The sequence below is a fragment of the Panulirus ornatus genome, chromosome 17 (assembly GCF_036320965.1).
Source record: "Panulirus ornatus isolate Po-2019 chromosome 17, ASM3632096v1, whole genome shotgun sequence".
NCBI lineage: Eukaryota > Metazoa > Arthropoda > Malacostraca > Decapoda > Palinuridae > Panulirus > Panulirus ornatus.
The window spans coordinates 6,227,119-6,253,033 of NC_092240.1; the positions used below are offsets into that span (position 1 = coordinate 6,227,119).

At 41.4% G+C, this 25,915-nt stretch overlaps 1 protein-coding gene across 1 annotated transcript in view; it reads right to left on the bottom strand.

Annotated features, from left to right (window-relative positions):
* Window positions 1–6,016: 6,016 nt before the first annotated feature.
* Window positions 6,017–25,915, bottom strand: part of ry (xanthine dehydrogenase rosy) — a 76,589-nt gene continuing 56,690 nt past the window's right edge. The window contains exons 16-21 of the mRNA XM_071671833.1: window positions 25,266–25,393; window positions 24,225–24,342; window positions 17,732–17,906; window positions 11,143–11,222; window positions 10,738–10,905; window positions 6,017–7,705 (exon numbers count right to left, since the gene is read on the bottom strand). Of these exons, the coding sequence (XP_071527934.1) occupies window positions 7,655–7,705; window positions 10,738–10,905; window positions 11,143–11,222; window positions 17,732–17,906; window positions 24,225–24,342; window positions 25,266–25,393 (720 nt within the window). The 3' untranslated portion in view covers window positions 6,017–7,654. The remainder of the gene's footprint in view (window positions 7,706–10,737; window positions 10,906–11,142; window positions 11,223–17,731; window positions 17,907–24,224; window positions 24,343–25,265; window positions 25,394–25,915) is intronic.

Here is a 25,915-nt window from a genome sequence, read left to right on the forward strand (position 1 = left end):
TAGTTGTTGTTTATCATTTGTTTTGTGACAAGACAGGATTTCATGCACACACGCCATAGCCAAGGTAAGTGCAGACATGAGAAGTATATAATATTTGTAGAGTAGATTGTGGTAGAGATGTAAGTGGGCTTGTGATACCTCATTTGACCGTCAAAATTTACTTTGTTGACAATTGCCGGACCATCTGATATCATACTGTAAAACTCATGGTGTCTTTTCTATATAAGGATTAACCTTATCAAAGATGACAGTCATGTATCCCCCAACGCCACAGTGCTGACATTACGTCATCTTTGGAATGGTATTGTGTATTTAGGGAGGGTTCCTTCATACCTACGTCTGGCAGGGAAGATCAAACCGTTCAAAATGAGTGGGTCGTAGGGAGCCATTACGTTATGTTTATAATGGTGTAAGAAGTTATCATTTCACAATGTATATACCCCAGGTAAATCAGTGATTACGTCGTTTTAATAGCGTTGATGACCTATTGACCTCAGCTGTAAGGGTCAGGCTTCGAGGGTTGTAGTGATCACAAAGGTGTATTGAAGATGCGATTATTGTCTCCACCCATGGTAAATACCAAAGACCCCAATCAGGGTCTTTGCTAAATACGTAGTCGAATGACGGAGCCGTGGAAGGCATGCTGCTAGAAACGCTAATGTTAGCGTTTCTAGGTAACCACTGTGCGTTGAGACAGTATTTTAGCCTAGCTGTTTTGCTTTTCCTGCGATGGTGTGGTAACTGAAACCACGACGCCAAATCTGTGTGGTGGAGAATGTCATGTGATGCTTGGATAACCCAAGATTTTTTGCTAAGGTTTGTGAATGAAAACTTTTTCAAACGCTACAGCAGAGTTTAGGGAGTGTTCTAGGAAAAGAGTAAAGAATGTAACCCACTTACGAACCTATTCACAAACACCCCACCCACACCCACACAAGAGCATCACAGGCAAAGAACTTGTCGTCTTACCCTGACCGCGGCCCCTCTAGCAAGCAGGTCAGATGTCTTGTTTTGTTGATCCAGAAGAGACAGATGTAAAGTCTCACGTCACACGCACGTAACACCTGTCGCCTCCGCCATGCTAGCCAGTGTACCCACACCCCCTCACGCGTGATGCATTTCATAATGTGTGCGACACTGCCACTTGTAATTCACTGGTGGGCATGACGGCAGCAACAGCAGGCCACATTTTTTTTTCCACTCCTTTCTGCTACACTCGCCTTGTCACACACACTATTCGTTCTGTCTCAAGGCTAGATGTTTTGCCATGTAATAACTTTACCGGGTGTTCTGACTGGGTTGTTGGGAGTGGTATAACTAAGAGGGCAGGGAAACATGTTAAACAACAATGGCAGTGCTTTATTGGATAGGATATGCAAGATGAGGTAACAGGGGGTTAATGAGCAGGTGGTGTGAAGGTGAAGAGTTAATACAACACTGAGGACTTCTGCCAGCTAAGAAAATACCACAGTGGCTCCGAGTCAGCGCCCTGGTAGGAGACGTCAAGGCGCTGGTAAGTAAGCTTGTGTCTCTAAAGGTACAGGTTACAGCTTGGCTGTTTGATTTCTGTGATGCCCGGGTATAATAAGAGGCGGCGAGGTCAGGTCTTGGGGAGGTGTAGCTATTCCCCGAAAGGGAATTAGAGGCGTCGAAGCCGAATGTCGCAGACTGTGACCTCTCTCTCTCTCTCTCTCTCTCTCTCTCTCTCTTTCCATACTGTTAGACTTGAGGTTAAGTCCGTAAGAGCGGCGCCTCTCATGGAAGTAGTGAGGTCATCTGTAATTTCAGCGGCAGCTTCTGATCCGGCCACCGCCGTACATCGAGTGTGGGTGTCGGGGGAGGGGGGTCTATACTTCAGGTGCAGCCGTAGCTTGGGTCGCCAAACCCATTTGTCCGAGGATTATTACGTCAGGTGAGGTCACAGGATGTGTCACCTGCCTCCCAGTCAATGGCGACGTCATTAAGTGGACGCTCGTGGAGCGACGGTGGGTCGCTGAACTTTGTTACTTCGTTTTCCTCTTCGGTGTGGTATTGATATTTTCCCGCGACGCAACCTGAGGGACTCCCCTGGCACTAATGAGGAGGATTGCTGAAGATTTACTGAAAGTTTTTTTTTTCTTTTCTTCGGAAGATTCTGTGTTTGAAGCAGTTTGTCTCTTCGTATGTTGGTAGAGATAGTATTTGACGACTAGATTGATGAACACGATGTAAGGTATAAACCTGAGCGAGAGGTACGTTATGATTACTACCTTTTTCTCTCAGAAAGATAAGTATATCGGGAAGTAGTTACTATGTGTTAGTATGGTATGAATAAACACTTGTTTGTGGGGGTGTTAAACCAGACTGAATTGTCGTGTGTGTGTGTGTGTGTGTGTGGTGCGTTGTACTTGGTGGAAATCCGTAATGAAGAGGCTCAGTACCTACTGTGAGGGTATACCTGGTCCTTGGGCACAGGCGGTTGACCCAGCCAGTTGAAGACGGTGGCCGGAGTGAGGGCGAGCGGGTCCCTGTTCTTGGTGGCGTTGTGGACGCTGGACAGCGCCAGTTTCCCGAACACGAAAGACGGCCACAAGATGATGAGAAGCATGGGGAAGTATGAGAGCGGCCACTCCAGGAGGTACTGAAGTACAGCGTCAGGACACTCCCGGTCGCTGATGATGCCCTCCACCAGGCGGGTCCCTAGCGGCTCACCGAAGCCCTCCGAGTCGTAGCTCAGGAAGACGTGGACGTTGGTGACCGGGCAAGGGACGAGGGAGTCAGGGCGGCAGCAGGAGTACGGCACCGGCTCCGTCCAGTTGAGGATCTCCTGCCACGTCTGGTAACCCCGCTCGTACCCGCAGCAGTCCAGCAGCAGCTGCACGTCGTTGATGACCCTCTGCGTGTTGTGGTCGTAGAGGTACATCTTCATGGCCTTCAGCCATCCCGTCTTCAGGAGCGGTAGCATCTCCACCCCGGCCCAGTTCCCCAGCACGAGCCACGACACCACGCAGAACGCCAGGGTGAACTCGTGCAGGTTGTAAACGAACCTCACCGTGTACAGCGTCCACAGGCGCTCCCGTCGGCCGAAGTGGTCGCTCAGTATCCTGAACATGAAGATACAGATGATGTGGGTGAACACCATGATGCCGAGGAAGATGTTGATGCCCATTCGGTTGCTGGCGAAGAGGTTGTAGTAGAGTTCCATGGTTCGCGAGGGGAACTCCCGGAGGTGGGAGGTGTCCAGGAAGAGCCTCAGAGCCTGGTCGTGCAGGTCCCCCGGCCCCAGCAGTAACACCAGACCCACCACCGCCACGAGCAGCGACCCCGCTTGAGCCACCAGGCACAGCACGTACCGGCCGTGTTCCGTCACCTCGCGAATATACAGCAGCATATTATTATTTCCTAACAGAGGAAAAAACGCTAATGTCTTTTTTTTTCTGGCAGCGTGCGACTTTATAAGAAAATCTTGATCTAACCCAGAAAACTTTTTCGAAGCTGCTCTCCTTCAAGTAGCAGGGAAAAGTAGACTCCTTGAGAGTGATTGGTTCCTTGAGGAGACTGTACTCTCAGTGACACAGCCTCGCCAAAGCGACATTTTGTCCGCGGTGTAACCTCGAAGAGGCAGAGTCTGGTAACACCAAAAATTTTTTACTTCTGAATATTCGTGTGCCAACTGTGGTGAGCTCAGATGATGAGACGGTGTCAGCTTGAAGCTGTAGACCTTCGGCTTTTGTTTTACTTTAATTTCCCCGGAGTCCCTTTTATCCTTTAGAGGCTCATGCAGTAGTCAGGAAGCTAAGTAGAATATTTGATGAATCAGACAGGTACAGAGAGAGACTGTGTGTGAGTGCAGAAATCCAAAAATTTGCACTGCATGATAGTAAAGGTTAATAAGACATAAAGATATATGTGTGAAAACCCCCCCATCTTGTCATGCACGGATAATTATCAGTGAAAAAAACACGGGTGAAAAGAAAAACATCAACAGCATACATTAGATCCAAATTAGAGGATGCGTTACCACTTCGGTCGCCCGCTTTGAGAAGACATATCTGTGTTATAGAAGACCATCAACAAGCACCAAATAATGTACCTGAAGCCAGACAGCTCAGTAAGAGGAAAAGGATGGTAGCAGCTGAAAAGTGTCCCAAGAGAGAAGACAATATGACAACTGTAAAGTTTATTGATCAGTTTTACAGTGTGAGTACTGATCATTTCCGTGAAATTATTAGAAAAAAGAATGTGATAAGTCTAGGAGTCTATGTGAAGGGCGAAGATGAGAATAAATTTGAACCGAAATGGTAAGGTAAGATGACACATGATGATTTGATTGTAAGTCTGAAATGAGAGGAAGTGGATTACTTTCCGTACCTGGGAGTGGATGTGGAAGCAGATGGCACCATGGGAAGATGACGTGAGTGATACGACATAGGTCCATGTGGCACAAGGAGCATTGAGGAGGGAGGAGGAGAAGGTTGGTTTAAGATCGTCGGACCTCTGTTGCCCAGTAGAAAGGGCAAGTGCTTGATAGTATTATAGTTCAGCGAGTCTTAAGCCATGAATGTTTAAAAGAGAGGAAGAGGGTGAACAAGTTGCAAATGATATGCCTGAAGACATGTGATGTGAGGCACGGTGATGATGGTGTGAGGAATAGCAGTGAAAGACGGAGAAATGTTGATAAATACATTCTGATTAAGAGATGACGTGGATGTGCTGAATTTGTTTCGATACATGATGAGGATGAACAAGGAGAGACTAAAGAGGATCTACATGTCAGAATGGGAGAGATGAGTCTCAGAAGTAGATAGAAGGAAGGAATGTTGAAGGGTGTGAGCATTCATGAAGGGTTTGAGGTTGTGCATGGTATAGGAAAAAATGGATCACCAAGGTATTTGTGGGGGGTAACGTATTGTCAGTAGGCTTGTGAAAAGGTTAAGGTAATCCATAGAATAGTTGGTCGGGCTAACTTAAGCAAACGAAGCAGTTAAGTATTAGCTGAATGAAATAAATGATATATTAAGATAATAAGCAAGATGCCTCATAGATGATATAGAGAGATAACTATGCATGAACAATTAGGTGAGTAGTATGAGCTGATTGAAAAGCAAAAGACACCTGAGTATTTAAGATTTTAAGGAATTTCATGGCAGAAAATATTTGCATGGAGATAGGATTCACGAATGTGAAAACTTCTTGGTCACCTGCACGAAAAGGTTATCACGTACAGCCACGGGCACTTCTGCACCAAAAAAAAAAAAATTCAATTGGATATCGAAAGTAAAGAAAATTCTTTTAACACTCTTTAATCATGTGTGCATAAAAGCATCTCACATTGATGTAACATACTCTGATGCCACGTAGCAAAATAATCTGTAATTATAAATGGTTGTACAAGCAACATTTATGGCGGAATGTAACATCTAAATTGTCACATTTTAACATAAAACCAATAAAACTTCTTATACCTCATACTTTTCATGTATCAAATATGTAAGTAAAAGTTTAAGTTTAGCCCTTTCACTGTGGTGTATGTAAGGCCTAACCCCCTACCCACTTTCCATGTGGAAAGTATTAACGTATATATACATAGTTGGGAGGGGGGGGGGGGTGTGACAAGCCGTCAGTAGGCTGAATCAAGGCAAATGAAAGGGTTAATGGAAACCTTGGAATAGTCCGTCCGTGGGGCTTGGTTGTGGATGATGTGGTCTGGTTTCAGTGTGTTTTATTCGACAGCTAGATAGTGAATATAGCAAATGAAACCATTACTGTGCTAGGTACCTAGTTATTGACCACCACAGAGGGAAGGAAGAACACCTGGGTTGGGTGTGGGTCGACTGACACGCCCAGGATTTGAATCCATGTAGGTCTGACCTTGTGCTAACTCATGGTCAATAACACTAACCAGTAAACCACAGAGGCCCGCACATTGTTCATCTGTTTCAGGCAGTACCTTGCCAGAAAGGGGAAACATTATGTATCAAAGAGAGTAAGAATATATATATATATATATATATATATATATATATATATATATATATATATATATTTTTTTATATTTTTTTTATTTTGCTTTGTCGCTGTCTCCCGCGTTTGCGAGGTAGCGCAAGGAAACAGACGAAAGACATGGCCCAACCCACCCCCATACACATGTATATACATACACGTCCACACACGCAAATACACATACCTATACATCTCAATGTACACATATATATATATACACAAACAGACACATACATATATACCCATGCACACAATTCACACTGTCTGCCTTTATTCATTCCCATCGCCACCTCGCCACACATGGAATACCATCCCCCTCCCCACTCATGTGTGCGAGGTAGCGCTAGGAAAAGACAACAAAGGCCCCATTCGTTCACACTCAGTCTCCAGCTGTCATGCAATAATACCCGAAACCACAGCTCCCCTTCCACATCCAGGCCCCACACAACCTTCCATGGCCCACCCCAGACGCTCTCTCTCTCTCTCTCTCTCTCTCTCTCTCTCTCTCTCTATATATATATATATATATATATATATATATATATATATATATATACACACACTTTGTCGCTGTCTCCCGCGTTAGCGAGGATGCACAAGGAAACAGACGAAAGAACGGCCCAACCCACACACATACACATGTATATACATAAATGCCCATACATGCACATATACATACCTATACATTTCAACATATACATACATATACATACACAAACATATACATATATACACATATACATATTCATACATGCTGCCTCCAACCATTCTCGCCGCCACCCCGGTGGGGGGAATGGGGTATTCAGTATTCAGTGTTATGAATGGAAGTGGTGAACAGCTTGTGGAGGTGTGTGCTGAAAAAGACAGGTGTTAGGAATACCTGGTGTAAAAAGAGAGATATACACAAGTATACAAATGTGAGTACGAGTTGGTTAGCATTCATTATTAGATAAAATATTAACTGACTGGCATATAAAAGAGAAACCTTTGAATGTAAATCGCTGAAAGGAGCAGCTGGTGGGATGTCTCATCACTGTTGTGTGGATGCGAGGGAGAAGATTTGCAGTTTTCAAAAAAGAGGAAAAAATATGAGTGGAAAGAAAGTGTAAAGATTAAGTAAAACTAAAAAATAGACTTGTGTGAAGAAATACCGGGAGAGATTGAGTGTAGAATGGCAAAAGGTGAGAGTAAATGAAGTGTGGAGAGTACGTAAGGAACGGAATTTAGGGAAGCGGTGATGGCATGTGCAAGAAATGCATGTGGTATACGAAACGTGGAAGGTGAGCAGATTTGAAGAAATATAAAAAGAGAGGCATTTGGGCAGTACTTACAGGGAAGAAATCAAAATGACTCTGGTATCTTTAAGAGAAAATGGCTGGAGGTCAAGAAGGTGCAAGGGTTGAAAAACAGAGCAAATGAGTGCTGTCGAAACCTCATGAGGATAGAAGGGACTCCTGGGGTAAAGAATAGGTTTCTCTTCCCTTGAATAAATGCATTGGCTCCTGTGTCTGTCGTCTCTCATACTTGTGACCACCAGGCACTTAAATCTTAATGTCTGATGAACTTCAGGTAAACTCGACAGTTACTCCAATTCTGATTGCTTCATCATCACTTGACCTCAGCATCCACTCTTGAGCTTCACCTTCACAACTACCATCATCTTGGCATTCAGCTACACTGTCACTGACCAAGGTTTGAAGGTTCCAGGTGTAGCTTTCTCAATCTGGGGAAAAATGAAGTACAAAGATGATAAATGCATAATTCTCTACTGATTAACAGGATGTAAACATTACAGATAATGTGCATGCATCATACAACTTTACTTTCACAGATTTACAGGTAGATGATGTAGACTTCAGTCTATTTATATTGCAGAAGTCATAATCGGCCAACTGCCTAACTTTCTGAGACCTAGATGAAAAGTTTAGTAGTACCAGATTCTCGTAAATAAGGATGTAAAGAAATACTTTCGTAATGTAAGAGTGGTAGATGCATGGGACAGATTGCCTGAGGACATGGTTGATGCAGACATGTATAAATTTTAGGGGCTGTACAATACTAGAAAGTGTTCACGAGATGGGGCGCCATGAATGTAAACTCCATCCCCATATAATACAAATCGGTAATTACAAACAGAGTGGTACAGACGGATGCTCCTTGGAATCAGTGAATCTTATTGAAGATTTTGAAAGGCCTTCGTTAAAGCAGGTCTATTATATACAAATTAGGGGAAGAGGAGTGTGAAGGAGCCCCTAATAAATATATACACTGGATATCAAATCTGTTTGTAGAGTTTCTAAGATTTTCAGTAACAGTGGGAATGGTCAGGCATTAGTTTTTAAATTGAATGCCCAGAGTGTTGCCACTCTCAGCAAAGCAAGAGTTCAAAATACTGATAGTATAAAGAATATCCAACAAATACTGTGAGAGGATGACTTGGGAGCAGTGAGCAGATGTATTAGGAAATGATGTAAAGAAATGTCACTGAAAGCAAATGTTCATAGGGTAAAATATATACAACCTGATGGCAACACTGACAACAGTTTATTCAGTAACATCTGCTATCTATATCTCTACCACCTGTTCCCTCCAGGAACTCCCTCGAGGGCGTGGCCATTGCAAGTCTTCATAACTGGTGAACTCCAGTGTTTCCTCCTAGCCTTTAATGCCTCACCCATAACAGGATAACTGTTGCGTTGGTCAGTAAAATGAGTACCTGGCACGCAAGGAAAAGAGTGAATTGGAATGATGTGGTATACCGGGGTTGATGTGGTGTCAGTGGACTGAACCAGGGAATGTGAAATGGCTCCGGTAAACCATGGAAGGTCTGTGGGGCCTGGATGTGGATAGGGAACTGTGGTTTCGGTGCATTACACATGACAGCTAGAGATCTGCGTGTGAACAAATGTGGCCTTTTTTTTTTTGTGTGTGTGTTTTCTTGGCACTACCTCACTGAAGCAAGGGATAGTGATGCTGTTCCCTGTCTGGCGGGTTAGCACCAGGAATGGCAGGAATGATGAAGGCAAGCAAGTATGAATATGTGCATGTATATATATATGTATGTCTGTGTATGTGTATGTATATGTGTATATGTTGATATGTATATGTATGTATATGTGCGTGTATGGGTATTTATGTATATACAAGTGTATATGAGTGGATGGGCCTTTCTTCTGTTCCCAGACGCTACCTCGCTGATGCGGGTAACGGTGATTAAGTATAATAATAAAAACTAAAAATACATCATTATACTTATATTTGATTGCTGTTTCCTGCATTAGTGAGGTAGTGCCAGGAAACAGACAATGAAACACACATCCACTCATGTACACATATATGTACATAACACGCTCATATACATATACATACACACATACTTATTCATACTTGTTTGCCCTCATCCATCCCAAGGTTCTGTTGTGGGACTGTTACTCTTCTTGATCTATGTGAATAACTTGCCTAAAAGTATGGATTCCTCCCTGTATATGTCTACAGGTAATGCAAAAATCATGAGGGAAGTGAAAAGCAAAGAGGATTGCATAAGCTTACAAAGGGACCAAAACAGATTCCAAAGTTGCTCTGATACATGGTTGATGAAATTCAACCCTAGCATATGTAAAGTGAGGAGGATGGGACAAAGTGAAAGAAGGCCTCAGTGTGATTACTAGCTTTCAGGAAATAAGCTTCAGGATTCTGTGTGTGAGAACTTGGGAATCTACATTGTCTTTAATCAGTTAGGAGAACAGAAAAGGAGACAAACCCTCTTCTGGCAAATATCAGAATAACTTTAGGTGCATGCGTAAGGAAATATTTATCAAACTGTTCATATCCTACATAAGGCCAAAACTAGAATATGCTGTGCAAATTTAACTAACAGAAGGTCAGAGGAGGGCAACACAGATGGTACCAAGATTTAGAAAACTAAGTAACAGGGAAAGACTTAAGGCTTTAACTTTGTCCACCTTGGAGGAGAGGAGAGAGGGGTGACTGGATCAGATCACAACTCACAACCTCTAGGTTTTTAAAACAGACTGATGACACGGACAGTGAACAGTTCTTCACGAGATGTTGGGATAGAGGAACCAGAAGACTGAATGTGAGATTAAGAAGAAAATTGCTAAAAAAGATGTAAAGAAGTATTTTGTATAGTATAAGAGTGGTGGATGAATGGAACAGAATGACTGAGAACTGGTTAATGCAAACAAGTATGAATAAATATAAGAATTTGTACAATAGTAAAGAATGTCAAGAGATAGGGCCCCACAAGTGCAAAACTTCCTTCCATTCAGTATGAATAATTACAGGAGAGTGATACATGACAGCTGCTCAAGAAAAAGCAATTCTCTTTTTCTACCTGTTTTCCCTTACACATGTTGACAGCAGGAGTGGAAGGTGAGAAGAGCTCTCTCTCTCTCTCTCTCTCTCTCTCTCTCTCTCAGGGCCAGACCACCTCACTTGGACCTTGGGTTTGGTTATCTCTCTCTCTCTCTCTCTCTCTCTCTCTCTCTCTCTCTCTCTCTCTCTCTCTCTCTCTCTCTCTCTCTTTTAAGGGCCAGACCACCTCACTTGGACCTTGGGTTTGTGTATCCGTGTAACTCTACTGCTTGAGTAAAAGACTAGATGAGTAAACATAAATGTTGAAGACAGTATCTAGTATCTTTGTGCAAGAATTTAAGAAAAGACTAAAGTGTTTTACATTTTGACAACAACCAGGTGCCCACTCTTGTAAACCCAAATTTCACAGTGATAGTTTACCTTCTCAGTGAGGAAATCATGGCATGCCATGCGGATGCATTCTGCCGTGGCAGGGGAGTCAAACCGGAGGAGGGTTTCTAAGCCTTGATCAGTACGAGCTGCTGCCACTGCTTCTTTGATTGCATAGAAAACTGATGATGACAGGAAAAGAGGTGGCTCTCCCACTGCCTGTAGAAATTTGATGTTACACACTAGATTCGAGTCATGCCAACTATAGGATTAGAAAAAATTTCCACCTTTTCCAGTGTATAATGGACATCCACTAAAGACTATGCAAAATTCCTTCCCACGTATATAAGAAAGAGGATGCGAGTAACTTCCATCACTGAAAATTTAAGAATGCTAATTAGCTGCTCAATTTTCCTACAAAGATGAGTTTGGTTTCTGGAACAGATAAATTCATACCTTAGATGAGAAGACAGCCCTTGGGTTTGGTGCTCCCCGCAGAAGTGACACATTAAATTCCTTCGGTATATCTTGGAAACCTGTCAGTAGTATCACAGTGGTAATAATCAATGCACAAAGTATGCCTGGAATTGCAAATACAGTAAAAGACATCTTTCAGTTAAGTTCATGATAAAGATGAATTTACGTCAAAGTTATGCTGTGTTTCAAGGGAAATTGTTCTGAGATGATCTATCATGAAAAGATTTACTTAAAAATTGAATTTAGGTCTTGGGCTTAGCAGCAGCCAGTGTCCAACATCATGTTTCAGATTAATAGCTGTCCAGCCGAATATCGCAGTTTCCATAACAATACTTAAGTGTTCGTTATCTTGTGCTTTTGTGGTTTTTATAAAGTCCAAGGACTCTTCTGAATGTTATATTAAAGCAGTGTCAGTACTAGTCCACTTTTCTCATATTAGCAAGGACCATTTGGGCAAGAATCCACATATCAAAATAAGGGTTGGTTAATCCCAACTAATCTCTCAAAAGGATAATTTTCCCCTTTTGACCATATGACATGTCTTTTTTCAGAAATCTCAATATACTTACACTGTACATGGCCCTCATATTTGTTGCAAGATCCATAACACAGTTCCAGCATTGTTTGACCCATTTACTCAATTTTTCTGTTTCTGTAGTACTTTCAGGCAGTTTCATTTCAGGAGAAGGTACTGAACATAAAAGTGTGAGAAAAAGATCACGTGTAACCATAGTGAAGGATGTGTAAGAACTGATATGTCTGCAAAATGGGATCTTTTACCTCTCTTCTGCTTACTATAGTACTGAGTTAAACAAAGGAATTCAAACAGCAACAAACCACTGGGTCCCTTTGAGGCTGTTTGTAATAGTGGAAGATGTAAGGTCACAGATGAGTGTGGTAAAAAATGTGAGGCATGCAGATAATTCAGAAATAAAACCATGCAAACTGTAAATATTGCTAAGGAGGCACAAAAGAAGGAACAGAGAAGGGGGCCAAGTGAGGATTTTCTTTCTAATGCTCATTCATCTGCTCATGATGCTTCCTCACTAATGCAGGTAATGACAAATATTTTTTTTTACATATTTGCTCTTTCCAACATTTGTGAGGTAGCATCAAGAACGTGACTGGGCCTTAGAGGGAAAAATCCTCACTTGGCCCCCTTCTCTGTTCCTTCTTTGGGAAAAGGAAAAGACAAGTGGAGGATTTCCACCCCGCTGCTCCCATTCTTTTAGTTGCCTTCTGCAACACACAGGGAATACATGGAAGGTATTCTTTCTCCCTAGCTAAGACCCTAATCAAGGCCATCTCATTAATGATGTTATACATATATATATATATATATATATATATATTTTTTTTTTCTTTTTTTGTCGCTGTCTCCCGCGTTTGCGAGGTAGCGCAAGGAAACAGACGAAAGAAATGGCTCAACCCACCCCCATACACATGTATATACATACGTCCACACACGCAAGTGTACATACCTACACAGCTTTCCATGGTTTACCCCAGACGCTTCACATGCCCTGATTCAATCCACTGACAGCACGTCAACCCCGGTATACCACATCGAACCTATTCACTCTATTCCTTGCCCTCCTTTCACCCTCCTGCATGTTCAGGTCCCGATCACACAAAATCTTTTTCACTCCATCTTTCCACCTCCAATTTGGTCTCCCACTTCTCTTCGTTCCCTCCACCTCCGACACATATATCCTCTTGGTCAATCTTTCCTCACTCATTTTCTCCATGTGCCCAAACCATTTCAAAACACCCTCTTCTGCTCTCTCAACCACGCTCTTTTTATTTCCACACATCTCTCTTACCCTTACGTTACTTACTCGATCAAACCACCTCACACCACACATTGTCCTCAAACATCTCATTTCCAGCACATCCACCCTCCTGCCCACAACTCTATCCATAGCCCACGCCTCGCAACCATACAACATTGTTGGAACCACTATTCCTTCAAACATACCCATTTTTGCTTTCCAAGATAATGTTCTCGACTTCCACACATTTTTCAAGGCTCCCAGGATTTTCGCCCCCTCCCCCACCCTATGATCCACTTCCGCTTCCATGGTTCCATCTGCTGCCAGATCCACTCCCAGATATCTAAAACACTTTACTTCCTCCAGTTTTTCTCCATTCAAACTTACCTCCCAATTGACTTGACCCTCAACCCTACTGTACCTAATTACCTTGCTCTTATTCACATTTACTCTTAACTTTCTTCTTTCACATTTTACCAAACTCAGTCACCAGCTTTTGCAGTTTCTCACATGAATCAGCCACCAGTGCTGTATCATCAGCGAACAACAACTGACTCACTTCCCAAGCTCTCTCATCCCCAACAGACTTCATACTTGCCCCTCTTTCCAAAACTCTTGCATTCACCTCCCTAACAACCCCATCCATAAACAAATTAAACAACCATGGAGACATCACACACCCCTGCCGCAAACCTACATTCACTGAGAACCAATCACTTTCCTCTCTTCCTACACGTACACATGCCTTACATTCTCGATAAAAACTTTTCACTGCTTCTAACAACTTTCCTCCCACACCATATATTCTTAATACCTTCCACAGAGCATCTCTATCAACTCTATCATATGCCTTCTCCAGATCCATAAATGCTACATACAAATCCATTTGCTTTTCTAAGTATTTCTCACATACATTCTTCAAAGCAAACACCTGATCCACACATCCTCTACCACTTCTGAAACCACACTGCTCTTCCCCAATCTGATGCTCTGTACATGCCTTCACCCTCTCAATCAATACCCTCCCATATAATTTACCAGGAATACTCAACAAACTTATAACTCTGTAATTTGAGCACTCACTCTTATCCCCTTTGCCTTTGTACAATGGCACTATGCACGCATTCCGCCAATCCTCAGGCACCTCACCATGAGTCATACATACATTAAATAACCTTACCAACCAGTCAATAATGCAGTCACCCCCTTTTTTAATAAATTCCACTGCAATACCATCCAAACCTGCTGCCTTGCCGGCTTTCATCATCCGCAAAGCTTTCACTACCTCTTCTCTGTTTACTGGTTTGGGAATGTCTGGGGAGTAAAGTCAGGGGTTAGTGAGAGGACAAGAGCAAGGGAAGGAGTAGCAATACTCCTGAAACAGGAGTTGTGGGAGTATGTGATAGAGTGTAAGAAAGTAAATTCTCGATTAATATGGGTAAAACTGAAAGTTGATGGAGAGAGGTGGGTGATTATTGGTGCATATGCACCTGGGCATGAGAAGAAAGATCAAGAGAGGCAAGTGTTTTGGGAGCAGCTGAATGAGTGTGTTAGTGGTTTTGATGCATGAGACCGGGTCATAGTGATGGGTGATTTGAATGCAAAGGTGAGTAATGTGGCAGTTGAGGGAATAATTGGTATACATGGGGTGTTCAGTGTTGTAAATGGAAATGGTGAAGAGCTTGTAGATTTATGTGCTGAAAAAGGACTGATGATTGGGAATACCTGGTTTAAAAAGCGAGATATACATAAGTATACTTATGTAAGTAGGAGAGATGGCCAGAGAGCGTTATTGGATTACGTGTTAATTGACAGGCGTGCGAAAGAGAGACTTTTGGATGTTAATGTGCTGAGAGGTGCAACTGGAGGGATGTCTGATCATTATATTGTGGAGGCTAAGGTGAAGATTTGTATGGATTTTCAGAAAAGAAGAGTGAATGGTGGGGTGAAGAGGGTGGTGAGAGAAAGTGAGCTTGAGAAGGAGACCTGTGTGAGGAAGTACCAGGAGAGACTGAGTACAGAATGGAAAAAGGTGAGAACAATGGAAGCAAGGGGAGTGGGGAGGAATGGGATGTATTTAGGGAATCAGTGATGGATTGCGCAAAAGATGCTTGTGGCATGAGAAGAGTGGGAGGTGGGTTGATTAGAAAGGGTAGTGAGTGGTGGGATGAAGAAGTAAGAGTATTATTGAAAGAGAAGAGAGAGGCATTTGGACGATTTTTGCAGGGAAAAAATGCAATTGAGTGGGAGATGTATAAAAGAAAGAGACAGGAGGTCAAGAGAAAGGTGCAAGAGGTGAAAAAAAGGGCAAATGAGAGTTGGGGTGAGAGAGTATCATTAAATTTTAGGGAGAATAAAAAGATGTTCTGGAAGGAGGTAAATAAAGTGCGTAAGACAAGGGAGCAAATGGGAACTTCAGTGAAGGGCGCAAATGGGGAGGTGATAACAAGTAGTGGTGATGTGAGAAGGAGATGGAGTGAGTATTTTGAAGGTTTGTTGAATGTGTTTGATGATAGAGTGGCAGATATAGGGTGTTTTGGTCGAGGTGGTGTGCAAAGTGAGAGGGTTAGGGAAAATGATTTGGTAAACAGAGAAGAGGTAGTGAAAGCTTTGCGGAAGATGAAAGCCGGCAAGGCAGCAGGTTTGGATGGTATTGCAGTGGAATTTATTAAAAAAGGGGGTGACTGTATTGTTGACTGGTTGGTAAGGTTATTTAATGTATGTATGACTCATGGTGAGGTGCCTGAGGATTGGCGGAATGCGTGCATAGTGCCATTGTACAAAGGCAAAGGGGATAAGAGTGAGTGCTCAAATTACAGAGGTATAAGTTTGTTGAGTATTCCTGGTAAATTATATGGGAGGGTATTGATTGAGAGGGTGAAGGCATGTACAGAGCATCAGATTGGGGAAGAGCAGTGTGGTTTCAGAAGTGGTAGAGGATGTGTGGATCAGGTGTTTGCTTTGAAGAATGTATGTGAGAAATACTTAGAAAAGCAAATGGATTTGTATGTAGCATTTATGGATCTGGAGAAGGCATATGATAGAGTTGATAGAGATGCTCTGTGGAAGGTATTAAGAATATATGGTGTGGGAGGAAAGTTGTTAGAAGCAGTGAAAAGTTTTTATCGAGGATGTAAGGCATGTGTACGTGTAGGAAGAGAGGAAAGTGATTGGTTCTCAGTGAATGTAGGTTTGCGGCAGGGGTGTGTGATGTCTCCATGGTTGTTTAATTTGTTTATGGATGGGGTTGTTAGGGAGGTAAATGCAAGAGTTTTGGAAAGAGGGGCAAGTATGAAGTCTGTTGGGGATGAGAGAGCTTGGGAAGTGAGTCAGTTGTTGTTCGCTGATGATACAGCGATGGTGGCTGATTCATGTGAGAAACTGCAGAAGCTGGTGACTGAGTTTGGTAAAGTGTGTGAAAGAAGAAAGTTAAGAGTAAATGTGAATAAGAGCAAGGTTATTAGGTACAGTAGGGTTGAGGGTCAAGTCAATTGGGAGGTGAGTTTGAATGGAGAAAAACTGGAGGAAGTGAAGTGTTTTAGATATCTTGGAGTGGATCTGGCAGCGGATGGAACCATGGAAGCGGAAGTGGATCATAGGGTGGGGGAGGGGGCGAAAATTCTGGGGGCCTTGAAGAATGTGTGGAAGTCGAGAACATTATCTCGGAAAGCAAAAATGGGTATGTTTGAAGGAATAGTGGTTCCAACAATGTTGTATGGTTGCGAGGCGTGGGCTATGGATAGAGATGTGCGCAGGAGGATGGATGTGCTGGAAATGAGATGTTTGAGGACAATGTGTGGTGTGAGGTGGTTTGATCGAGTGAGTAACGTAAGGGTAAGAGAGATGTGTGGAAATAAAAAGAGCGTGGTTGAGAGAGCAGAAGAGGGTGTTTTGAAGTGGTTTGGGCACATGGAGAGGATGAGTGAGGAAAGATTGACCAAGAGGATATATGTGTCGGAGGTGGAGGGAACAAGGAGAAGAGGGAGACCAAATTGGAGGTGGAAAGATGGAGTGAAAAAGATTTTGTGTGATCGGGGCCTGAACATGCAGGAGGGTGAAAGGAGGGCAAGGAATAGAGTGAATTGGAGCGATGTGGTATACCAGGGTTGACGTGCTATCAGTGGATTGAATCAAGGCATGTGAAGCGTCTGGGGTAAACCATGGAAAGCTGTGTAGGTATGTATATTTGCGTGTGTGGACGTATGTATATACATGTGTATGGGGGGGGGTTGGGCCATTTCTTTCGTCTGTTTCCTTGCGCTACCTCGCAAACGCAGGAGACAGCGACAAAGTATAAAAAACAAAACAAAAAAAAAATATATACCCTAGCCTGAGCCAGGTACCCAATTTTTTTACCAACCCCTCGGAGTGGATGATCAGCTGGTCTGACTGTGTACTGACTGCCACAATCAGTATTCAAACGTATGCTCTCAACCATGGGCAGCCCATGAATGCATTACGGTCAGGAATGCTAACTGCTACACCATGGAGGTGTATGAGTCCACTCCATCAGTTTGAAGATGAAGACACTTAAATTCATTTGTAAATTCATTTCCAAGTTTAATATCATCTGTGAACTTGACATCTTACATTGCAGCCAATTATCAATTTCAAAACAATATATGAGAAAGAGAACAATTCAGAAGACTGATCCCTGTTAAGGAATATGAACATAATGCTGCTGTAATTCACTATCCAATTTTCAACTATGTTACATTCAAAATAAAAAGAGAGAAACAATTTTTAGGTATACTCGAAGCTTGATCTTACACCACACAAATCAAACTAGTATGTACCTGGTATTTTATATGCTCCAGGACCCCGTGTGAGAAGGACACCTTCAGGTGTGTAGCGCAATTCCTCCAGGGTGAATAAGCCCAGGCCCTGCATGAAGGCACCCTCCACTTGCCCTATGTCTACAGCTGGGTTTAAGGAGTCACCCAAGTCCATTACAATATCTGTTCGCAGCACCTGTTCAAGGGGAAATACAGAGGAACTAAGTTTTTTTCTCTAATGAAAACCTTTTTTTTTTTCTGCTTAATTCTGTATATACACAATGAAATTTCAGAACATGACAATGGCTGGCTCTTTTACCAAATTGTATTTGCTGTATCATAATGTGAATGCAGACTTTTCTACAGCATTAGAAACAGCTACATAGAGGAGAAAGGAATAACTGCATTCTTCTAATTAGGTAAATGTAATTCTATCCTGGGTGTCTAATTATAGAAATACATGAGCTTGCATATGTGTGTACAGATGCTCTTTGACTTATGATGGGGTTATGTTCCGATAAACCTATCGTAAGTTGAATATTGTGAGCCGAAAATACATTTGATATGTACATTTAATACTGTACATCTAACCTACTGAACATCATAGCTTACTGAGCATCATAGCTTAGCCTAGCTTACCTTAGATGTTCTCAGAACACTTACATTAGCCTACAATTGGACAAATCATCTAACACAAAGCCTATTTTATAATAAAGTGCTGAATATCACACCATTGTAAAGTCAAAAAATCATAAGTAGAACCATCATAAATCAGGGAGCATCTGCATAGTCCCTATTTGTGATCATCTGTTTGAACTGTGAAGGAAGGAACTTTTACACTGGGGTTCTATCTCTTAGACATTCTCCACAGTCATAAAACTTTTTAAATTTCTGGATGCTTTCTGAATCTATCATGTCTTTGTTCATTTGTTGCACTTATCCATTACTGTTTCACCATAGGTACCTCTTCACATCTTTTATTACAAGTCACTAACATAATTTCATGTTATGTCCTCTGGTTGTTCTATTCCTACATTTCTCAAAGAACTGATCACTGTCTACATCAGTCTTTTATAAAAAAAAACTTTTAGGTTGTGAACAGAGTACCCATCACTTTTCTCTTTTCCAAGGTGGTCTAGTTTAAGACCTTCACCTTTCCCCTGTAATGCAGTACTCTTTATTCTAATACCATCTTTGTTGCTCTCTTCTGGACCTCCTGTACAATAAACTCCTTGAGCTTTTCTAGATGCAGTAACCAAACTTAAGAAGCATTTTCTACTTTTGGCCTTATGTAAGATGTGAACAGCATGCTGAATATTTTCTTATCTATGAGCTTGAATGCAATTCAAATAGTAACATGCAGACTGTTGGTTTCCTTTACTCTTCTAAAATGGGATACTGGTGATGGTGATGATGTCAACTCCCAAGTTTCTCTCACACATAGATTTCTGCTACTCATTTTATATTTATAATGCATTCTTTAACAAGAAGAAAGATGTCTTAGACCTTAACACTGTTTACATATAGAGACAAAGTCTCGATACAAATGTTACCTTGCAAAGAAACAACTGTAGGTATGTGTGACAGAGGGAGATGGGAGTTGATACTTAAACTGCCACCATAGCCCAACCTTAGGAGAACTGTTGGGGACATTTAATTGAGACAGGCAAATACGGTAAATACTTGTGTGTTGTTCAAGTTTTTAAGACCAAATTTTTAGGTAAAAAATTAGGAAATTGACCTATACATGGGTAATAGTTTCTTTAGCTTGAAATCCATGCATGATGGGAAGGGCTAGGAACAACTTTTAGCTTTAGACATGAGAAATGTTTACCAGTTATTTGTCAATAAACAATGGAAATGCAAATTATGTATACTAATTAGGAATGAAAAGCTGTGTAGTGCCTTCAGTATATGAAGCTCACCAACTTACAATAGACTAGTGATGACAATGTGTTAGGTCATCTACACAAAGTTGCCAGTTCCTAGATTTTCTATTTGAAATTTTAAGTTACTGAGTATTTCTTTTTCCAAATTGTTTTACAATACTGTAGGTAAAACAGTTTACTATAGCAGGAAATATTATGCAGACCCCACAGAAAAAAAAATGAAGACACCAAAAATAAGAAAAATGCTGTGTCTGACTTGAAAAACTATTGGTAGGGTAAGGTAGTTGTAATGGCTTCCTGCCTGCAATCAATTTATAACAATATCTATCCTCAATTACTGTAGTTTATCTGATGTAGGCAGTATGAAGTAGAAAATACCAGTAAATGTGAGAAATAGGAAGAGAATAAATAAGATGCCTTTAGGCTGTTTTCTGTAAGGCTGAGGGAGAGAGTACCAGCAATTTGGTCTTTTTTGGCGGGAGAATCGTGTAAATACCCTTAATGGTATATGCTTGGTGTCTTATGTATTTTTAAAAATGAATACTTGTAAATTGAAAGTACTGAAACACTATATTTTACACACACTTGTCTTATTTCTGGAAAATAAGAAGACAATAAGAGAATAAACATAATTTCAACCTGGGTAATATTAAAGGTTGCTTAGGAAGGGCCGATGCAAAGGCAAAGCCTCCGTGACTAGGGCTATCCTGTACCAGCTAGATGGTACGTGTTGTAAAATAGGATAAAATACATGACAGAAACAAAACACTTTACCTAACCTTCCGATGTTCAAGAGATGTTACTTGTTTGTTTTCATAACTTTCCATTAAAATACTGTTATATTACAATGATATTTTATTCATACTGTGCTTGATATGATACATTTACTAAAATGTAATATTTTGCTGAAATGACATAAGTATTACAGTGGAAAGTAGGACAAAATCATGACAAAAACAATCGACTCGCTTCCTTTTGGTGTTCAAACGATGTTATAATCACTTTCCAAAATATTTTCAGTGTAAAATACTTGTTACAATAATATTCTATCCTAATTGACTTGAATCAAAATGTACAATAATTTTGCTGGAACTACTTGCATTTCAATGTAAAGTGCCGTAATAATAAATGGTAAACAATTTGCCTTTGGCACTTGGTGTTTCAGACTCAGAGAATCTCAGTTTATAGGATGCAGAGTGTGTTTTAGAGAAGATTTTTTTATTTGAGTTTTTATTTATGTTCATTTATTATCCTGCCCGAAACCACAGCTCCCTTTCCACATCCAGGCCCCACACAACTTTCCATGGTTTACCCCAGATGCTTCACATGCCCTGATTCAATCCAATGACAGCACGTCAACCCCGGTATACCACATCGATCCAATTCACTCTATTCCTTGCCCTCCTTTCACCCTCCTGCATGTTCAGGCCCCGATCACACAAAATCTTTTTCACTCCATCTTTCCACCTCCAATTTGGTCTCCCACTTCTCCTCGTTCCCTCCACCTCTGACACATATATCCTCTTGGTCAATCTTTCCTCACTCATTCTCTCCATGTGCCCAAACCATTTCAAAACACCCTCTTCTGCTCTCTCAACCATGCTCTTTTTATTTCCACACATCTCTCTTACCCTTACATTACTTACTCGATCAGACCACCTCACACCACACATTGTCCTCAAACATCTCATTTCCAGCACATCCACCCTCCTGTGCACAACTCTATCCAGAGCCCAAGCCTCGCAACCATACAACATTGTTGGAACCACTATTCCTTCAAACATACCCATTTTTGCTTTCCGAGATAATGTTCTCCACTTCCACACATTCTTCAAGGCTCCCAGGATTTTCACCCCCTCCCCCACCCTATGATTCACGAATGGGGCCTTTGTTGTCTTTTCCTAGTGCTACCTCGCACACATAAGGGGGGAGGGGGATGGTATTCCATGTGTGGCGAGGTGGCGATGGGAGTGAATGGGGGCAGACAGTGTGAATTGTGTGCATGGGTATATATGTATGTGTCTGTGTATGTATATATATGTGTACATTGAGATGTATAGGTATGTATATTTGCGTGTGTGGACGTGTGTGTGTGTATACATTATGTATGGGGATGGGTTGGGCCGTTTCTTTCGTCTTTTCCTTGCGCTACCTCGCAAACGCGGGAGACAGCGACAAAGCAAAATATAAAAAAAATTATTATCCTAGATTGCTGCTTCCTGCGTCAGCAAGGTAGCACCAGGAAACAGATGAAGAATGCCCCATCCACTCATATACACATATATATACCTAAGCGCCCACACGCGCACATATACATACACATACATATCAACATATACACATATATACACATGTACATATTCAACTTGCTTGCCTTCATCCATTCCCAGTGCTACCCTGCCCCACAGGAAATAGCATCACTACCCCCTGCTTCAGCAAGGTAGCACCCAGAAAACAGACAAAAAGGCCACATTTGTTCACACAGTGTCTAGATGTCATGTGTAATGCACTGAAACCACAGCTCCCTATCCCTATCCAGGCCCCACAGACCTTTCTATGATTTATCCTAGACTTTTCACATTCCCTGGTTCAGTCCATTGGCAGCACATCGACCCCAGTATACCACGTTGTTCCAATTCTCTCTATTCCTTGCACACCTCTCACCCTTCTTTATGTTTAGGCCCTGATCACTCAAAACTTTTTTCACTCCATCCTTCCACCTCCATTTTGGTCTCCTGCTTCTCCTTGTTCCCTCAACCTCTGGCACATATATCCTTTTTGTCAATCTTTCCTCTCATTCTTTCCATATTGCCAAACCATTTCAACACACCTTCTTCTGTTCCCTCAACCGCACTTTTTATTTCCTACATCTTTTTTACCCTTTCATTTCTTACTCAATCAAACCACCTCACACAACATACTGTCCTCAAACATTTCATTTCCAACACATCCAACCTCCTCCTTACAACCCTATCTATAGACCATGCCATGCAACCATATGATATTGTTCCTTCATACATACCCATTTTTTCTTTCTGAGAGAACATTCTTCCCAAACATTCTTCATCGCTCCCAGAACCTTCGCCCCCTCCCCCACCCTGTGATTCGCTTCCACTTCCATGGTACCATTTGCTGCTAAATCCATTCTGAGATATCTAAAACACTTCACTTCCTCCAATTAACTCCATTCCAACTTATATCCCAATTAACTTGTCCCTCAACCCTATTGAACCTAATATATTACCTTGCTCTTATGCACATTTACTCTCAACTTTCCTCTTTCACTCACTTTTCTAAACTCAGTCTCCAACTTTGGCAGTTTTGCACACGAATCAGCGACCAGAGCTGTGTCATCAGCAAACAACTGACTCACTTCTGAGGCCTTCTTATCCACAACATACTGCATACTCACCCCTCTCTCTAAAACTCTTGCATATATCTCCCTAACCACCCTATCCATAAACAAGTTAAACAACCATAAAATATGGTGCTTTATTAGCCTAAGTTGTTGTTCCATGACCCCCCAAAATGGATCCATCTATACTAGAACTAGACATATCATGAATTAATGATTCTTGGCCAAAAATCAACGGTCAACTTATACAAGAGGTAGACTTATAGACGAGTATATATGGTATTAGGAACATTTTAATGTATACAGATAGGGAAATACGTAGCAAATTATTCACATCCTATATTAGGCCAGGACAAGAATATGCTTCTCAAGAGTTGTAACAGCATTTAGAGAAGCACACAGGCCCAATAGAGAAGGGCAAGAAAAATAGTGCCAGAATTCAGGTTGCTGGGTTAGAATGAAAGGTTAGAAGTCATGAATATTGACAACATGAAACAGAGAAGAGTTAAGGGTGACTTGATCACAATCTTTAAATTTTCAAACCAGTTTGATGATGTCAACAGTGAACAGTTCTTTGAAAGATGCAACACCAAAATAACTGGTCATGACAAGAACTTAAACAAGGAGTTTGTTATAAAAGATGTAAGGAAGTGTTTTACCTATGATGAGAGTAATGATGAAAGTAATATCCAAAGTGATGAAACTGCAAAATCTGGCAACATATAAAGATTTAAGAAGTTGTATGATACAGTACAAGAAAAAGGTCAAGAATGAGGCCTTGTATGTGTAAATCTTCCTCTCCATACTGTTACAAGTAAGTAATTATGTATATACCCATATGTGCAGGAGGATAAATCTATTTTTAGTTCATCAGCTAGAGACTGAGTGTGAACGAATGTGGCCTTGTTGTCTTTTCCTAGTGCTACCTTGCGCGCACACAGGGGGAGGGGGATGCATTTCATGTGTGGCAAGGTGGCGGTGGGAATTGATTAAGGCAGAATGTATGAATATGTACATGTGTATATATGTGTATGTATATGTATGTATACGTAGGTATGTATATGTGCATGTGTGGGCATTTATGTATATACATGTGTATATGGGTGGGTTGGGCCATTCTTTCGTCTGTTTTCTTGCGCTACCTCGCTAACGCGGGGGAGACAGCGACAAAGTATAATAAAATATAAGATAAATAGTTCATCAGTCACTGCCCAAGTTTACTGAACATAGCTGATTATTTTCACCTCCCTTGCATAAGCTAATAACTTACTGAATGGTCACCCGTCAGACAGTCCACCTCCACTTCAGACACTGCTGCCCCATACGTGAAGTAAGAGAATGGTCGACCCTCATTCCGCTCAAAGTCATAGTTGCCTATGTCAGGAGTCCTGTACCATTAAAGATATGAAGTGTATACACATGAAAAGGCAAGTTACTATATACTCAATTTGTACAGAAAAACTGACTTTCAAGTAAACTGTATATCCAAGAAAAAAATGATGATGAACCGAATGACACCTATTTCGTTACGAGGCTAACCGGTAGAATCTGGATCCACATACCCAGTCAGCTAACCCAAGAACACTAACTGAAAGTAACCATGAGATATGACCATATTGATTTCAACCTGTAATACTCTTAATGTGAACTATGTTCTGATTTGCTGTAAACATGTTCCTAAAGAATTCTGCTTCACATACTTTAACATACTTCCTAGCTGAGACTTAGATCATTCTGTTTTTAGGACATACTCCATTAGATGATATTCAGTTTATATTCATTCACCGCAAGTCCACATTTGTGAGATATTAGACTGTATGCAAATGTGAACTAATACAATGTACTACAAAAATGTATATCAAATGGCAAATTGTTTCTCAGTCTATTTATTAGAGGTCATTAATGTTCCATCATTAAGCTATCAAGTGCAACAACAAAACTCACAAATGGATAATATTTCTTATCGTGTGAGATATGATTTTACAAATCTATTTTTACTACCTACCCAAGCATTTGAATTTTCAAATGGTAGCTAGTAAGATCAAAGTTTTACTGATTCACTGAGTAGGATTGAGATGGCACCTGGAATACTTATAAATAATAGTCAAATGAGTCAGGTTTTCTAGCTAGCAAAATGTCTTCATTTAGTACACTTTGAATACCAATGCCTAGAAGCTGGAAGGTAATTGTTAACATGGTATGTGCCCAGTGTTTCATTCATTCACTGTATTATCACCTGATCAAAAGCCATTGACAATTCTGCCTTATATACACAATAATAACAAGCTTAATTTCACACTGTAATTCTTACTTGTAGAATCCTGTAGCAGAGAGTGAGACACGATCAAAGTATGCTGCTCGAACCCACTCCGTCCAAGTACCTTTAGGTTTTTGCATTATGTAGGGTTCCAGTCGTGCCATGATTTTGTTACAGGCATTCTGAGGGTTAGAGAATAAACATTATTATTGACAAATCTTGTACTGTACACTAAAAATCCACACACCCTTCTTTATCTTATTCATTATACATAATCGCCGTTTCTTGCGTCAGCGAGGTAGCGCCAGGAAACAGACAAAGAATGACCCATCCACTCATATACACATATATGTACATACGCACATATTCATACACATTCATATCAACATATGAATAAACATACGCAGACACTACATACATACGCATGTGCACATTCATACTTGCTTGCATTCATCCATTCCCAGCATTACCCTGCCCCACAAGAAAACGGCATTGCTATCCCCTGCTTCAGCGAGGCAGTGCCAGGAATACAGACAAAAAGGCCCCGTTCATTTACCCAGTATCTAGCTGTCAAGTGTAATGCACTGAAACCACAGTTCCCTATCCTCATCGAGGGCCCACAGACCTTTCCATCGTTTACCCCAGACGCTTCACATGCCCTGGTTCAGTCCATTGACAGCACGTCGACCCCGGTATACCACATC